This window comes from Macrosteles quadrilineatus, unplaced genomic scaffold, assembly GCF_028750875.1.
Source record: "Macrosteles quadrilineatus isolate MER2022 unplaced genomic scaffold, UCM_ALF_1.0 Scaffold_9__3_contigs__length_116548681, whole genome shotgun sequence".
Lineage (NCBI taxonomy): Eukaryota > Metazoa > Arthropoda > Insecta > Hemiptera > Cicadellidae > Macrosteles > Macrosteles quadrilineatus.
Genome location: NW_026542602.1, coordinates 69,626 through 88,124, shown reverse-complemented (window position 1 = coordinate 88,124; position 18,499 = coordinate 69,626). Strand labels below are relative to the sequence as shown.

General features: G+C 35.0%; 2 protein-coding genes across 2 annotated transcripts in view; one reads left to right on the top strand and one right to left on the bottom strand.

Annotated features, from left to right (window-relative positions):
* The window catches only part of LOC129002215 (protein virilizer-like), a 31,989-nt gene extending 25,846 nt beyond the window's left edge, over positions 1-6,143 (top strand). The window contains exons 18-25 of the mRNA XM_054429862.1: positions 524-671; positions 866-988; positions 1,452-1,554; positions 2,123-2,280; positions 3,104-3,272; positions 3,804-3,988; positions 4,250-4,349; positions 5,578-6,143. Coding sequence (XP_054285837.1) covers positions 524-671; positions 866-988; positions 1,452-1,554; positions 2,123-2,280; positions 3,104-3,272; positions 3,804-3,988; positions 4,250-4,349; positions 5,578-5,843 — 1,252 coding nt within the window. The 3' untranslated portion in view covers positions 5,844-6,143. The remainder of the gene's footprint in view (positions 1-523; positions 672-865; positions 989-1,451; positions 1,555-2,122; positions 2,281-3,103; positions 3,273-3,803; positions 3,989-4,249; positions 4,350-5,577) is intronic.
* Positions 6,144-8,544: 2,401 nt separating this feature from the next.
* LOC129002507 (cell division cycle protein 27 homolog) overlaps positions 8,545-18,499 on the bottom strand; it is a 28,513-nt gene continuing 18,558 nt past the window's right edge. The window contains exons 11-16 of the mRNA XM_054430365.1: positions 14,932-15,059; positions 14,551-14,668; positions 13,874-14,077; positions 13,450-13,588; positions 12,755-12,841; positions 8,545-12,397 (exon numbers count right to left, since the gene is read on the bottom strand). Coding sequence (XP_054286340.1) covers positions 12,756-12,841; positions 13,450-13,588; positions 13,874-14,077; positions 14,551-14,668; positions 14,932-15,059 — 675 coding nt within the window. The 3' untranslated portion in view covers positions 8,545-12,397; position 12,755. The remainder of the gene's footprint in view (positions 12,398-12,754; positions 12,842-13,449; positions 13,589-13,873; positions 14,078-14,550; positions 14,669-14,931; positions 15,060-18,499) is intronic.

Genomic DNA, 18,499 nt, shown 5'->3' with positions numbered 1-18,499 from the left:
ATTATTATTGTGACCCATGGCTGGAATATATTATTGATTAAATAAAACGATTACCTTATCCAACCACAGTTGTTGTTATGACGACTAGTTTCCTTCCTTAGAACTTAGTGAGGTCATTGTATGCAACCACATCATCAATGTATTAATTAATACATTGTGGTATGTCAATAGATTCTTTAAAATACTGTCACAATCACAATAACTAAAACTTGTGATGTTAATAAAATAAATATGGAATAAAATTTGATAAACTGATTAAAACTATACAGGCTGTTCAGCACTGTCTTATCACTGTCACTGAGTAAATACAACTTACTGGATGATGTTTCTTCTTCTCTCCAGTGCCACCTGTATTTCAGTTTGTGTTGTTCTTCTTATTTTATACTTTTTTATATGTATTTTCAATATATGTATCAAATATAATATTTTACTGGAAAAAAGTCTGATCATTTAAAAATGTTACATGTTGTTTAGCTTTGTATATGGTGAATTCTTTAACATAAAGCTTAACACTTTGTTTCAGCTGCCTGGAGAAGAAGCCAGAAGCACTGATGAACTTGGTGGCTAAGATAGTAAGTGTGTGGAACACGGAACGTACAGATTGTCTCAGTACACTCAGCACTCTATTGGAGCTTCTGAGAGGCTGTATTACTCCTGACGCACCCGATGAGGTAAGAAAAGTCATTAGTTTGTGACCGTTTTAACTAGTGATATCTTGACAATTTTTATAAGTTAGGTTTCAGATTGGTTTTTGTTTTATTAGCTGTCGGTTTTAAATTTAAAAAATCATCGCACACTTCTTTCACGATCACAGCTAATCCTGCATATCTCCCGCAGTATTATTTACTGCATTTGGTTGTTTCAGGTCTTAGGAGTGCCTGCCCGGGCAATCACCTTGTCTCCGCCAGAGCTTGCCAACATTCTCGGATGGGAAAAAAACTCTGAGGAAAAGAAGCATCCTCTCTACACTGTTGATACTTTACTTCAGGTATTAGGCATTGAAGTACATTTTTAACACAAAAGTCCCGGATTAAAAGATGTCAAATTTCTCTGCAAGTTTGGTTGTGAAACTATTTAAATACTGGACCACTGACTAGGCTTCTTAAATTAATTTTACAATTATCTGTGAAATTATTCAATATACTCTTCAACTTTCTTGGCCACCTTTGAGCCTACAAATCTTTCTAACTTAAAACCTTATTGAATATATTATTTTTTATAGTGTAAGGTTTTTGTCTTTAATGTCCCAGGATGAACTTCAGGTAAACCTGCTGTCCCTGTGATACTTAAAATCTTGGCCTTGTGCCCTAAATTATTACATCATTAACCTCAAATTAAAACTGCCAACATCTTTCTCTTCCTAATCCTTGATCCATCCACCTGTCGTATTCCTTTTTTACGTTTTCTGCCAAAATCTCTTAAGGCACAGTCTTAAACATTGATAATTATAGGAAAGCCGAGCTGAAGATGAAACCTTGGAATCCCTCTGTGAAAATGTTACGGAGTTGATTCGGTTGTTGGAAGAAGAAGGATCAAAACCTCTTGAGACAAAAGGTAAAAAAGTGTTAAGATAATGGGAGTTAACAATTTAAAAAGATACATGTTTGGTTTGAAATTGACCTTATGTCAGGCCTAAGACACACAACTTGTTCAGCATAAATCAATTAAATCCAAACATTGGTTGTAAAAAATTATCATGGCACATGAAGATAAACTTGTTGTAAGATTAACTTGTGTATGTCGTTCGTTGTTGGGTAAGCCTGCTTCTTTAATTTTTCATCATTCTATAGGTAAAGGACATAGGTTTACAATTAGGCAAAGATTTCCCTGTAGAGGTCGGCAATATTTGATTATTGTGTTCAGACAGATCCGCCAGGAATCGTTGAGGCAACATATTTTTTTATGGATTGCATAGAAGGAAGATGATCTTGTAATTTCTCTGAAGGAAAGATTCCAATGTTCCCCTACGTGAATATATGCAATCTGGTACCGGTATATAAAAGAAAAGATTCACCTGTTTCTTAGTTATCTCTTAACAAGTGAAAGTGAAACAGTCTTGTGAAACATAGCAAAAGCAGAAAATTTGTATTTGTACCTAAGTTTTCCTATTGTCTGTCCACAGAAGTGCCAGAACCGATGTTGCCGTCGCCAGACACATTGTTGGCTCAATTCTCGGCTCGGCCTGTGTTTGTGGTGGGGGAAGTAGAAGACGACAGACTCGCCGCAGGCTACTGGCTCTCCGTACCTCCACCAGACGATCAGGATAGTGAGATGCAACAGGTAAACTACTCTCCTCCAATTACATCAATAATGTTTAGGATTGAATAAAAGTATACTATTAATGACAGCAGTAAGTTAGTGGTACAGTGGACAATTTACCTACTTGCTGAAAGGATAGGCCCCAGTTTTCCAGCACTGTTTATTAGTTTTTTGTTTAAGAAAATTAGCCTTTTTAACTCTTTAGTTGTCCATTCACATCCAAAGGCCTGTTGGTGTATGTATCCAACAAAGCAAGGATTATCTAATTCATTTGTAGGTTCTCTAATGATAAATTATATGTGACAGCTTCGGAAAGCGAATCCCTGACTTTACTACTTCGGTTTTATGGTTCATTGTACTACTTAGACACGGAGAAAGGTAGATGTTTTGGCGTATCCAATATGGAACTTATGGTAGTTTTTAGTTTTTTTTTTTTTTTTTTTTTTAGTTCAGACAAATGCTTAATTTCATTCATTCCCTTTGCTTAATTTCAAAGGGCCTGAACAAGAAAATCTACAGTATTAAAATCTATTTTACTTTAATTGCTTCATACAGTCAGTCTATATCAGGATTGGTGATACTCATTTAGAAAGTTCCAAGTGTCGAAGAAGTCCGCTTGGAGGCAAAAATGTAATGATGTGAACTTTTTGTGCTACAACGATCTGAAACTCGTTCAATACGATTCATAATAATTACTAAATTATCGGTATAATTGAGTAAATACAACTGATTCCTAGACTGAGAAAGTTGGAAACGACACTGCGCCAAAACAAGTAATATTCTTTTTGTGACTACCGATGTATTCCATCCACATTATGGTAATGTTTTACTGTTTGCTTCCCAGGTTGCGGCAGACCTGTTGGAAGTGGTAGCCAAGGATGTTCCTGACTTCCCATTGGCAGAGAAAGTTGCGACGTTGTGTAGACACAAGGCAGTGGGGGACTTGGACACCTCTACGTCACCCAACACGCACACAAACACCACAGCAGACAACTCTAGTCGACGACCCTTCGGTATGTCATCTGATGATTTAATCTTGCTTTTGGAAGCATTTACATTATTGTTATTAGACCTATAGAAATAAGGCTAGGCCTAAGTGTTGTTGAAAACAGATCCATTGACTAACAGATCCAGGAGCATTGGCTAACATCAAATTAGATGAACTGGAAACTTGATAACCGAGGAATTTGCCAACTCTTCCAAGAGACAGAACTTGCAGACAAATTCACTAACTCTGCTGAGGTTGGCAAACCAAGAAATTCCCTAATTCTCCAAAGCGACTGAACTGGACAGCTGAGGAATTTGCTAACCCACCGTAAAAATGGGTTATTGGATGATAGGTTTAGCGCCAGCATTCACCAGCTACTATTTCTATGCCTTGTACATCGTTCAATGGAAAGTTTTGTTTGAAAATTAATATTGTTTCCAAGGATAGATAATTAGTAATGTTGGGGATACTATAATATTGGATATAGTGAGTCATAAATTAACCATTGTAACTTGTGTTTGGTGTATTTTATGTTAAAATCACCCCGTTTCTACAGTCGCACCCATGCGAGGCCGGGGGTTCCGAGGGTCCGTGCAGCGAGGAGACATGTTCAGGTCTCGTCCGCCCAACACATCTCGTCCGCCCTCACTCCACGTGGATGACTTTGTGGCACTGGAGACCTGTGGCGCTCAGCCTACTGGTCCGACAGGTTACAACAAGATATCTATGAGGGCTGCACAGGTATGTACAACAAAAAACTCTTTAGCTATTTTGAAATCTTGAAAAATTGGCTAAGAAAAGTTAAACTTGATGCAGGTCTAGAAAAGTTTTTTTTCAACCTCTTTTAAAATGAACAGTTTATGTCACGTAGCGGTTTAGTTTAGATTATTAGTATTATTTTGAAAATACATTTAATTTTGAGAATATTTCATAATTTTACTGATCATCGACTATCTGAAAACTAACGTTTTAAAATTTTTTGATACAATTTTTCTCTTTTAGGATATAATTGCCTCGAGAGTTCGTGGAAGACCTCGGCCATTTGGTGTTGACCGTGGAGGAAGGTTTTTCCCTACACCATATCCTGGCAGAAGAGAAAGTGGTAATGTTCCATATTCATGTTATTTTATTAATTGGATAGCAAGTGGAAGGTCGTCAGTCCAATTATGAGTGAAGAAATCAAGTGGATGATTAGATAGTTTTGAAAGAGATAGAGTTCAGCCAGCTAAACTGAAAAATTTAAAAATTTTCTAGGGTATAAAAAATCATAACATTGCTATTTTGTCCCAATTTAAGACTTCTTTAGAGAGATAAATCAAAACAGAAGTCTGAAACCTCCATTATTCCCATTTGTGGCCTCAAAAAAATGTTTAGTTTTATTAGTGACTAGCTGTACCCGCGGGCTTTGCCCCGTTCAACTTCACAAGTGAGCTCGTTCGCATGGCTCAATCACGTCCTGGTTGAAGTTCGTTCGCTACGCTCACTCACCTTTAGGTTGGAGCTCGTTCGCTCCACTCACTTGCCTTCAGGTTAGCTCGTTCGCTACGCTAACTCGCTTCCAGGTTGAAGTTCGTTCGCTACGCTCACTCACCTTTTGGTTGCAAATTGGCTGTAGTCATAAATAAAAAAAAAATAATAGTGCTGCACCCTGTTGGTAATCCTTGTAACTTTAATGCTATTGGACATCATAGAACAGAACCAACTTGTTTAATTGAAACAGCTGTTAAGAAATTCCTTTTAAATATGAAAAATCATAAGGTTAACATGGGAAACTCCAGAGCCACTGGGGCGGAGCCCGAAAGCCCGATCAGAATAAAAACTACTTAGTTTTCCTATTTAATGCCCAAAGAATCGGTGTACCGAATTTCAGCCTCCTGGGTAAATGGGAAGTGGGAGAATTAGTGATGAGTGAGTGAGTGAGTGAGTCAGTGAGTGAGTCAGTCAGTCAGTCAGTGAGGGCTTTGCCTTTTATATATTTAGATTATTAGATGCATAATATATAACAAATAAAAAAGGAAGGAGAACAGTTTAAAATGAATTGCTTTTAAACCAGCTGTGAGAGGAGGTTGGGGCTATTTTATTGAGGTTAGGAGGATTAAGTGTATATTCTAGTTTGTACTGGTAATGTACTTGTAGGCTAATCCCCACCTCAATTGGGTAATGTTGCATTGCTATTTAGGGATGGACTTATTGTCTTGGTGATGAAGCAAGACTCATAATCTTAACTATTTTCTCCATTGGTTACTCCCGGCAAGTCTTGACGTCTTTGCCTGTGTATTCATTCTTTTCCAGAGGGTTTGTGTTGTGAAGCATATTTGCATGTGTTGTAGATGGAAGAGAAAGCCTATCGCCGCACTGGCACGCTGAAGCTGCAGGCAGCTCGGGCCCCAGCGGGGGGAGTTTCAGAGCTTTGCCCCCTGACATGAGGTCCGGCCACTTCTCCAACGGGCGAGCTCCACTACGGGCCCCACCCCCGCCCAGCCATTCTTGGCCGACCAAGGACAGCAGGGAGCGGTTCTCATCCCCCAACATGAGGGCGGGGCCTCCCCATCGCAGCGAGCAGAATAGACACATGGGACGCTTCTTTTCTAGATAATTGTGCTTTGATGTTGGTTTGAAACTTAAAAACGTATTGAGAATTGATTGTTTAAAATTAGTGTGAGTGGAATGATTGGGAGATAACTATTTTGTTATGTTCAAAATTTTAACAAGTGGAAAAATCAGTAGAATTTGTGGTAGGTATAAACTATAAAGGTTAGGTTTTTTTACACGAAAGGGCACATGGCTAAGTATTCCATTTACTAATAAGAGTCAACTTGGAACTTTTAATATAGTAACTCTATTTCACAATCATACTGAAACTAAGAAAATTTAAATTGAATAATGATTGATTGAATAACCACATTAACTAACATGTATTAACTGTTAGTTAATACAACTAAAAAAATTTAATGATTGACATTTTTATAAGTTGATTTTACACTTTGACATTTACCAATGTGTTTATATCCTAAAACCCATTGATTGTGTCAATTTGAACGTTTTCAAATGTTTCACAGAATTGCAAGTTGTCCATATTTTGATTGTAAACTTTCTTATACTTTTATTTGTTGACTTTCCAAAAGTTGATATCTAAATGGCATTAGATGTTATGCATAGAAAACCAGTCCAATGTTTTTTAAGGTTAGGTATTCTTTATGCACGAGGTGTGGCTATAAAATAACAATACTGGTTTTCTAAGAATGAGCCTCAAGGCCAATTTTCATATTGCCACGTTCCGACCGGTTCTACGCTACGACACTAGGTTGCTTAGTTCAGCCCAAGTCTTCATTTGTGTATATGATTCTCATCAGAAAAATATCGAACAACATTGCCGTGGAAAATTTGTTGTAGAGCTCAGTTAGTCCACAACAGAGACTTAATGGTGCTCAAAATCATCATGCCTGAACAAAAGTACTCGCGGATGGAAATTTCTTCTACCACCTTGAAAAACATAAAGAAATATCCTAAACTGTTGGGGTATTTTTTCAAGTGTTTTAACAGTGCTTCGCAAAAAAATTTACATGTTGCTCAGTTATAACATAGACAAAAAGAATTAAATATAGACTGTCAGCCGTGCTGCGGTTACCATAAGTTCGGGCGCACACCGCTGTAGTTTACGTAGCGCGTACGCTGTAACTACCATGGCGATCCCAGCGGTGTGCGCCAGAACCTATGGTAACCGCAGCACAGCTGACGGTCTATATTTAATTCTTTTTGTCTATGGTTATAATGCCAACTATTTTCTGACGAGAAGCAAGTACACAACCCAAATACAAGCGAAGGCTGTAGTCGAACTAAGCAGCCTAGAATCCTCAAACAGGCCGTAATGTGGAGGGAGATTGGCAACTTGGCAATATGGCGTTTTGCCTTAATGCTCATGCAGTTTTTCTTTTAAAAATGCCTCTTATTTTATAGCGACACCTAGGATAAATACAAAACTAGTACAAGTTGAAAGGAATAGTTGTATGATACTTGTAAGCTTGTGCAGTGAATCTAGAATATAAGTGGTTACTTTAGCATGTATACTAACTGAAGGAGATTGTAATTTTTTTTTTTAATCGCCACCACAAACAAATTGAGATGTAAAGTGAATTTAGCATTTAAAGTTACTTTGTATTACCTATTTTAACTGTACATTTTGTGTATATTTTAATAGAATAGTTTAGTTTCTTTTCTATGTACTCATAAAGATGGAATAAAATTGCTTTACCTTAAATTAAATTCTGTGCGTAATATTAATGTTTACCTGAAATGAAATTTTATATTAAAAAAAATTGACAGCTAGCCTGTCCAGTATTGTACCAAATTACACACTGTTGGTTCCAAATGAGGGATATTTTCCTGTACATGTGCAGAATCCCAATATAAATTAAAATATACTTTAATAATCACAAAATTGAAATTAATTTTTTTTTTTGTAATTAACATGGACCTTATGGGTTGCCATGTTGGTGACAAAATATCAACAAAATATAAACAGATAATCAAAACAAATGAAAGAAATTCCAATCACATGTGATTTATTTACAGCGTGGGGTGAAAATAGAGAAGTTTGCACAATACATACTTTTGGTTGAGTTTTCAACCAAGGGGCGAGCTCTTGTAACTTCTAAAAATTATCGAAGCAGTAAAAGAATAAACAAAAATTACCAGACTTACTTGTGATAAAAGTATAAATTTTGGGCAATACTGAATGTATTATAACAACAGTTTATTACTTTATTTACAACATTTAAATCAAAACAAACAAAATTAAAATATCTATTAATTATTTATTCATAGAATGATCTAACTTTATTTTTACTGTCCATTTGATAAATTGGTAGTGGATTTTCTCGTAACGTTTCTTTGATTAAGGCGGTAAAAGATAATTACGAACCGTTTGAGCCCTTCTATGTCTATTCCACTAGAATTATCTGACATTTTAACAATCTTTTAAAAAGCCTTCCCGTAACTGTGGGTTAGCAAATCTTTGAGTTCACCAAGGGTTGAGGAAAGAATAGCCTATGTGAGTTTTCGACAGATCAACAATTTTAAATTGGACATTACCAGCTGATCCGTTTACTTTATCACACTAATGTTGTGTTGTGGAGAAAGTAAAAAATGTGGTAAATTGATCTATTCCATGCTGAAAATGTAATTGAAAAGCTAGTTTTAAAAACGGTCATAGGTAAAAGTCATTACTGCACTCGATGATTTGTCATTATTTTTATCTAAAAACTGTGTTGAAGCCAAAGGATCAATAAAACACCAGATTGTATCTCCCTTCGATATTATTCTTTGAATAAATTAACACAATTTGTATGATACATAGCTACAAAAATTGGCTAGCTTAATCTATACGCATACAAAAACACAATCTCCATTAAAATACATTACAATTTCATCATATTATATATGTTCTCAGATACTGACAGTTAAAATAATATATACAATATTGAAAACAACATCTACATAACATTCATAAATTTTTAAGTAGTATTCATACCGGTGTTGAACAAGCTAGTTGAGGTAATTCAATGCACATTATATGGCTCAAGTAAAGAATTAAAAAAATAAACTTGAAATAGAAATTATCACAACACAACAAATCTGACAAAATCATTACAAGTACGTTAAAATATGCATGCATTCTGAAACTTTGAAGATTGGTAACAAAGATATTGTCCAGTAGAACCACCATAATCCAGACCCTCTCGTAATCTAACTCGATGCCACCCACCAAAAAAAGTCAGCCTCAAGTATAGAATATTCAACTGTTTTGGGAAATAAGGGTTATAAGACAGTTTGGCCCATGTGATGAATTGTATTTGTCATACTGCACCATTATTTAAGCAAATTAATTCACAAAACCATTTTATTCACTTTTTATTTCCAATTAATTGGTCTTACCATTGATAAGGAGGTATTTATTCAAGTAAAATACACAATGGAACAAAATTCTAACCACAAATGAATTTTAATTTTAAAACCGGTTACAATTTTGACAAGGAGATCAAATGTCTAGTTCTATGAATAGTCAAAGGTACTTAACCTGTAATTCAAACTAGATGCGACAAACAAAAGAAAACATGAACTGTTACATTCAACAAATTTGGAAAATTTAAAAGCATTATTTAGTTTTTACGTTAATTAGCTCATTTAACTCAAATTCAGTCTTTCTTCGAGCAGTCAAAACTATCACAGGAGTATAAACATAGCTTACATAAGATAAATGTCAAATTTCTTAACAGAACAAGATCTTTTAAACTAGAATTACAAAGAGTATTGGTTTCTTACAATCAATTTGGAGTAAGATCTAACCCATTGACACCGGATTATTTTTTAAATTAAATATTTTTTTAGGTTATTTAGTTTTATGTCTTTTGTCGCACACAATTTCAACTCGATGTCCATATTTGACAAAAGTGTAAGTGTAATCGATCACCACTTACCATCTTTTATATGTATGTAAATACGTCTTGAGAGTAAATAGTTATTTGTGTAACTAGTGGGCAAAGTGGCAATTTGCTGCACACGAGAGAAATATTTACACGCGAGCCGTAGGCGAGTGTGGAAAGTTTCTCGAGTTGGCCTGTGATAGCAAAGGCAGTTTGCACTCGTGGTACACATTATATTTTCCCTGCAGTTACTATAAATCATATAAATAATTAGTCTTTCAAACACTGTACAGCACGTTTTAAGGTTAGGGTAAATCCAAACACTGAACGAAATGGGAAACGCTGCACCAGCTGATCGTAGTCGTATATCTTTAAGTGTTGCAAACTTATTTCCAAGCATACACAGATTATGTGCATAATAAAAGCACGCTGTTGTGTTGTTTGGTTGGAATACTGGTGTATTCTGAAGTAAAAACTGTGCACCAAAGTAAGGCTTTCTGTACTATAAACTGTGCAAGGAAGCCCACTTGACTAGGAAAAAGTATACTGTAAATATATTTATTTATTACAAGTGTTATTTGACGTATTTTTGTACTTTCAGGTAATTTAATAACACATACAATGCTGTTCAAGAAGTTATTTTGCAATCACTATCGCGCCACTCATCCTACACTCATCTCCATTCATACTTGGCTTAAAATACCTACTTTGTATGGTCGCCATTTCATTGATAAGTATTAAAGTGTTAAACTCACTAATGCCGTCAACTTCTACCCAAGCCGAACACCGTTTATTTAAGGTGGGTCCTTCCACTGGCTAACCCACACATTAGTAAGCTCAATATGGACTGCACAGGGGATTTAAACTCGCGCATGTAGAAAGGCCTCAACGCTACACTCGTCTGTGCAACGACTTGAATGAATGCCACTAAAATCATATGTCAACACTATCTCTCGCAGGTTAGAACAATAAACTTAAGTGCTAGTGTGTTAGCAGCAAGGCTACCACGCCACGAAATGCGGTGACGAGCAACACTTAAGAAACGGCATCAATGGGTTAAATCATAACATGTTAAGGTTCACTACCTTACCACAAAAGCAGCCAATTGTCTGAAACAGCTTTGATTCTACTTGTGTATTTTATTGTCATAACATTTTTAATGTAACAATACAATGATTCAAAAATACATAAAAAAAATTTAATACTAAACAATAATATGCTTTGGCTACTGAAGTAGACATTTCAATATGAACCAGCTCTGTAGTGAGTTTTTTAAAGAGAAAATAGTTGACTGAGCATTGACTTTACGATACTGAAGTAGACATACCATCCATATGAACTAGCTGTTGCCAATGTTTTTTAAAAAAAGAACATAGTTCTGTAAGCCAGTCACAGGTTGCGCTAATGTATAAAATTTAATTTTCCACCTTATTTTTAATTACTGAGATAGCTGATAGGAAATAAAAGATGCTTATAGCTAACAAGGTCGTCCCATCAGTTTGAATACTTGACAGAAATGAGTCATTTACAAAATCGTAATCCGACAGTCGCTCACTTTAACGTTCATTTCGAGTTGTAAAATGGCCAAAACTTGAACAAGTACAGCTTCAAATAGAGTGTGCTAGTGAAGATATTTTTCTCTTCTAGTTACTGGTGGAGCCATGGCTTTACTCGGAACTCTCCACCATCGATTTAACACATGAACCTTCACTGTTTTTTCTCTTAGAAACTATTTACATCCGCAAACTGTATCATTGGCTCAATTGAAATAAGTTGATAATATGAAAATGGAGTGTCTACTTCAAAGTACCGGTATTGTATTTTTAGCCAAAGACTTGACTGAACTGTATATCGAACCCAGTTCACTGTAAAATATATATAAATGCAGGCACTGTAACAAATATTCAATGAACAAAAATTTCGTGAGCTTTAATTTTTATATACTTTTAGTATTCTGATAATATTTTCTGCAAAACTGTTGAGCAACAATTAGTAGGTTGGGGTTTAGGATAGCTAGTGATATATAAAGATGTATAGAAATCCAGTAATTGTACTAATTTAAGTTATTTTTGTAGCTGAAGAAAATTATAAGTATATCGTAAATCAAAATAACTATCCAAGATCTTCTGTCATGTGTAGATGTTGAAATAGTTCTTAACATGGTACAGTATACAAAAACCACAGGTTAACTCAATGTTTAGGACAAGAAAAAATAAATATATAATTCTTATTGACAAATATTATGTTACGGATTATGTTTTTATTTTCACTATGAAAAATAATTATTCTAAAGTCATCTTGATTAAAGCTACTATATAATCTACAAAATAATAATTTGTTAACACGCTAAAATAATTTAAAAATATAAACTGAGATTAAAGGACACATTAAAACACCCACAAATGCTTACACTGTATAATTAACCTAAATAAATCACTCCTCTCTTTACAGGCACTGAAATAAGGAAAAGTATAATGTACAAAAGAAAAGTCTAATAAAATCCAAAATTAATAACACAACAATTATCAAACCGTTTCAGCTCCGTACAGTACGCTTCAGCAAACACACTTACACATTTACAGTAGAAATATACATATAAACTTATACAATTTACAATATATAATAAGACTGGTAGGTTAGCTGCGATGAAACTTAAGCTGTGTGAAAATCTCCCGACGCAATTGCGAGACTAGAGGGAGAGATTAGGCTACCTAATACCCAGAAGTCACTGAAACACAAGGCAAAACTAATACTTCGGGCAAAACCTTTAGATTATAAGAAAAGTGTCTATAACCTGCATCCCAACAGAAAAATTTATGCTTGAAAGGCTAGCGTTTGAAAAAAAAAACGTTTTGTTGAGGTGATAGCTAGCAATCTTGGAACTAAAATAACTTTTAAGATGTCAGGATAATGGGCATGCAAACGGCAGCGACAGATGGGTGTTACCGTTAAGTTTGCCATAAGTGGTAAATATTGGAATTTTTCAACAATTTCTGCCAAAGTCTGCCCCATTAAACATTGCAAAGCCAACTCATTCCTTGCTATGAATTACCAGGAGATAAACAAAAATCTTTGAAAAACTTACCTCATAGAAGACTATCATCGCTATCTTGTAACTGCAATGAGTTCATTTCTTGTGAGCTTTCAGCTGGCGGAAACACCTGGACAAAATCTGAAAATAAACAAAAATATTATTTTTCAAAACTTTTGTTATTTTAATTTGTGGCTTACAAGAAGAAGGGAAGTAAGTACATAGGCTTATCATATGTACTTATGCCCCTTCGTGATGCAAGTGTGAAATTTATATAAGAATTGTTGAAACACGTCCTTTATATTATTCTGAAAATGTAACAAAATGTATTTTCTATATTTGTGTTATAGTCTTGATTTTTTAAAATTTATTCTTGATTTATCTTCTTACTTCAGTACACTTCCTGTCATTTTGAGGAGGGTGTTCTTGATTACCCCATGACTGAGGAAGATTTTCACAGTTCAACGCCAATTGCGGGAGATTAAAGTAAGATATTGATGAATGTGGTTTAGAGTTATATTTTTTTCAAATTTTCCCAAAGCAACCAAATTTGGTCCAACCCCAATTTTCCCAGTGACTTGACTGCCAAAATGTTTGACCCAACCAAAAATTTAAAGTGATGGTCTTCGGCAAAAAAATTTACTTCAATAAACACATGACCACTCAATGTACAGTGAGAAGTGAGAGGATGGTTGAATCTAGTTCCTCAGTTTTACCACAAACATGTAATTAACACCTGATCTACTCACCCGAGTCCTCCGTATGGGATCGTGAGATCGAAGGGTCAATGGCGTCCTTGATTTGACTATTGGCTCCTTTGGGGTCTAGGTCGGTGGCCCAGCTAAAGTGCATCAACGCTAAATGTGTGTTACCCAACTTCTTGTGTACCTGCAGAACGGAAACCACAAATTACACCAGGTAAACCATGAAACATGCAGCCTTGACTGATCCGCTGTTGACGTAAATATTTTTTTTAAAGATGCTATAGCTTACAATGAGACGTCATTTTAGTTTGACTTGGTTAAAAAGTTGACATATTCAAAAGAAATCTGTGATTTACATTAGCACACTCTGTTAATCGCTCAATACAACTATGCACATATTGATTCTTACAGACGACTACTTTAACATGTGGATGGAATGTCTAGGTCTAACAGTCTACACAGAACTTACCTTCCCAGTTAGGTAGTAGACTAGAGATTCACTAGGTACGATTTCCTTGAGCTCCTCCAGTTCTTGCAGTGCCTCTTTGAGACGACCGACCGCAAAGAAGATGGAGGCACGGTGGAACTTGCACAGAGGGTTGCTGGGGTCTGCGGCAATAGCAGCATCCAGCGTCTGCAAGGCCTGGTCAGTCTTCTGCTGGGCATTTTGGACCTGGAGGAAAACCTAAAGTTAGCCTACTGTACAATCACTATCAGTAAGGATGAAATAAGAGTCTTGTGTGTACATCACTTTGAGTTAACACAAAGTTTCTTATATTACTAGGTGTTCAAATTATTTCAAAATCCTTTGTCCTTTAATGTTATCCTTAGGAGTAAAAGCTATTGCACACAGAGAAGCTTCTTAAAACAAGGCCAATATGTTTTCACTCTATCGAAGAACCTGCAATTGAGGGTAAACTTTGAACAACAGGCACACGGTAAAATACTAAGAATGAACCATTTCCAATTATCAATTCCTCAAAACTTCAATACCGATGTTATTGAGAAATTTTAGGAACTGGGATAGGAAAAGAATCAAAGTCAATACAGAGGAATCAGAAAACTGGAAACGGTCTCATCCAGAATTTATGTCAAAATTGAGTATTGACTAATAAATATTCATAGATTCATAGTTCAGCTACTTACGACACCGATGTGGCACATGACGACAGAATTGTGGGGGTTGATAGCGAGGGCTCGTTTGAAGTGTACCTCTGCTAACTGGAACCTCTCCTGTTTGGAGTATATTGTCCCAATCCCGAACCTGAAACAGAGTTACGCTTGAGTTTTGATTTTGAAAACTTTTTATTTTTTTACCTAACAACTTGTGACATCTCATTACACAAAAAAATTACCAGAGAGACATCCTACGGTTAACCATTTGAGAAACTGATTGAGTGGGAAACAATATAACTAAACGTTAACGTTGTTATATAATTAAGATTTTAATGTATGGAATTTTTTTGTAGTACTATCCATAGAACTATTAAACTGAACCACAATACAAGAGTTACAACAAAAACTTACCAAGCTATATAATGTCTAGAGTCTATCCGTACGGCATTTCTATAGCAGCTCATGGCTTTTTCTAGCTCCTCCGTCACCACGTATTCATGACCTAGAAGTGTGTAGGCGTACGCAAAGTTTGGATCGACCTGGAAATATTTGGTTATTGTAAAACATTATCTTGTTTAAGGTAAAACTAATTTAGTAATGTTATTCTGTTTAAAAAAATTAAAATTTTTATAAATATTAAAAATCAGGGTTGCCACCAAGGTGAGATAAAAAAATTCATGCATAATTCAAGGTTTTCATTGGTAGTTTTGAAAAATTCATGGGGTATATGCTCGCACAATTTCACCATAAAAAAGTGTTGCCTAGTTCAGAATTGTACATTAATTTATCGAAAATATATAGTTTTGTGTGCTACTATCAAATAAAACACATTTCATGCGTTTATTTTAGAGTTAAAAATAAGAATTTAATATAATTTATCCAGTCTAAAAAAGTAAAATCACAGATGAAAAAAGATATTAATAAAAATCTTGTGTGTGATAATATGATGTAGGCCTAATTATTAACCCTCCGAGGGTCACGCGTCAAAAAATAGACGCACAACACACTTTGTGTAGGGTCACGCGTCGAGTTTAAGACGCACAAACATCGTTTACGGCGAAGGCTCTATGACTGACTGAATCGGATTGAACTGGATCGAGTTAGGTATCGTTCTTTCCGTAATATTCTAAGCTTTCTCCAGAGGCCTGTCTCTAAGCGCTATTCATTTTAGTTCCGAAAATATTGTAGCAGACAGCTGACGTGCGTGTATTTGTAAACAGCTAGGTTCCCCCGGACCGATGACTGATGTGTTTTATTACGTTTATCATTGTTTTAGTGTTAAAAATCAAAAGTAGTGATATACGTGGTGCATTATAAGAAGATTTAAGTGGTTTTGAAGTGCTGGTTGATGATCCTGAAGAAGTAGGTAGTGATATTGATGTAAATTATCAGCCAGATTCCTAGCTATGGTTAGGCTATGCATTCTTAGCTAAACGCTATGTACTGAAATCCGTTTTTCGCTCATAACTTATTTATTTGATAACTTACCTCGCTATATGATTATATATTTGTAATCCTCATTAAATTTAGAACAAAGTGGCTATTTTCAAATATTTATAGGCCTATAATTTATACAATTTCATTGAGCGCGAACTTATTTTTTTTTTGAAAATTTTCGAAATTATATTTTTTTTACCTAAAAATTTTTTTTTGAAAAAATGTTCCTTATGTTTTATATATAATATTGAAGCCCATGATTTTCCAAACAAAATGGTATATAGAACATTAGAATTAACATTGTTTTAAGCTTCTCAGATCCGTTTTAATAAAACCTTGCAAAGGGGCCAAAAATAGGTGGACATTAAGGCCTAAACTATGGACACTCGGAGGGTTAAAAAAAATTGAAACATCTGATTTAACAACATCATAGGCCTAATGATAAATTCAAACGTTAGAAGAAATAATAAATAAAAAAATAAGTCGGATTGGTAGTTAGGTCTAGGCCTAACCTAAAAAACATTGCATCCAAACATAAAAGGTTTAACTTAGTTAATCCAGCAATGGCCTAGAACTTTACTGTCTAAACATCAAATTAAGATAATAGGCTACTATAAAAACAAATGCTAAGAACATGATCAAGAAACGGTTAACTTAGTAATGGGCCATATCTAGGCCTACTAAAACGCACATGCACTTTATTACTTTATACTGTAACACAGTAGGCTAGCCTACATTGTACTGTAATCCAAAGCTGAATCCAGGCTAAGTTAGGCCTGAACCAACTTTTATTTATTGAGAAGATTAAAGGTTACCAACTGACTGATAAAAACAGTCTAAAAAGGTAAGATTATGTAAATAAATATTTAGTTAAAGCTAAGAACGAAACAAAAGTTATGGAATGTATGTAAGTTTAGACATAGGCTAACTTACATTAAGTAATAAAAAAATAATTAATTACATTACAGAAAATGTTAAAATAAACATAGTTAGGAGGATGTTTCTTCAGATTGGATCAGTTTATATATTATTTTTTGCCTACACAGGTTTAAATCACAGTTAAAACAATTATTTAATTAAATTTACATCTCATTAGTTAGATTCGTATTGACTGAAAACACCTAGTTATTATGCTTCAACAAAACATTTACCACATTTACCTTCCTCAGAACGAAATCACCATTTTTCAGCACAACATTGACTTCAGGCCTAAATAAATAAACTTAATCTCACGTTGTAACACATTTACTCAACACTGACAGTAGTTTGAAATGACGACATAATATGACCAAAACAAACACAGAAGACGATTAAGTTCCAGCCGGCGCAAGCCATTTTGACCTTTATGGCAAGGCAAGGTACTTCTTATTTTAACGTTGTAAAGTATCGGAAGTATAATATATCAGTAATAAAAAATATTTAATCTGAACACTTGTTCCACTGAGTGTTGGGTAATCAATTATAAGAAGCACAAAACTGAATCACGAGTGCAACAAGTGATCTTACTGTCCTGTCCAGTGTCCACCACTACTTCAAACGTTTGACTCGTTTCTATTCTAAGTTTCAGATCAGTTTAAAACTTTTAGGTTATGGTTACTCTGTATTTCCTTCCACACGAACTGAGACTGTTGAGTTGAGAGTAGAGACTAGAGAATGAGAGCGAGCATCAATTCCGATTGTCGATGTTTTCGAAACATCGATGTCTTTTCTATCGATGTTCGAAGTTATTTGTTTACATCGATGGTAGATTACCGAACCGATGATTTGGTTTGTTACATCAGTCTTTTAGGCCAACAAAAGTAATGAAATATTGATGTTTTCCGTAACTGAATTGTATTGGTTTTAGGTTATTTTGTATTGGCTGTGTTGGTTTATTTAGACCAGACGAGAAACTCGGAACAAACATCGATGTGATGGTAAGGTAAGGATGGTAAAGGATGGCAAAGAAAAGAAGTTGTGAGAAAAGCAGGATTATCCAAAGGAAAAATAGATATTCATGTGGTGTCACCAAAAGGAAAAGTTTTTCGATCCAAAAAAGAGTTGACTAAGTACATTACCGAAAATAAACTGGAACTGAAAATAGAACATTTTAATTTTTCTACAAAAAAGCTTCCGACAGATATAAGTTCAGATGACAGTCAAACTTCTAATACTGATCTAAGCCCCGCACCTTCTGACACATCTATAGCAACAAATACATCCTTTAGTTTTGACAATTTAACAAGTAGCTTAACCATGCAAACTTTGGATTCTTCTGTAATCACTATAAACAATGACAATGTTTTGAATAGCCAAGACCGGATTCGAGAGGAGTTGCTTGGTAAAAAGTGGCTGTCTGACATTTCTCTCCAGCCATATTTATAACTGTTGGATGACAAATTCCTTTACAAAAAGGACTGTACCATAATAAATCCACTAATCCTTAATGGTGTTAAAAACTGTCAAGATTTTCATTATTTGCTTGAGCCCTTGCATATTAGTAAAATGAAAATATTAATCATGGTAATCAATGATTCTGATCAAGTAACTACCTCAGAAAACA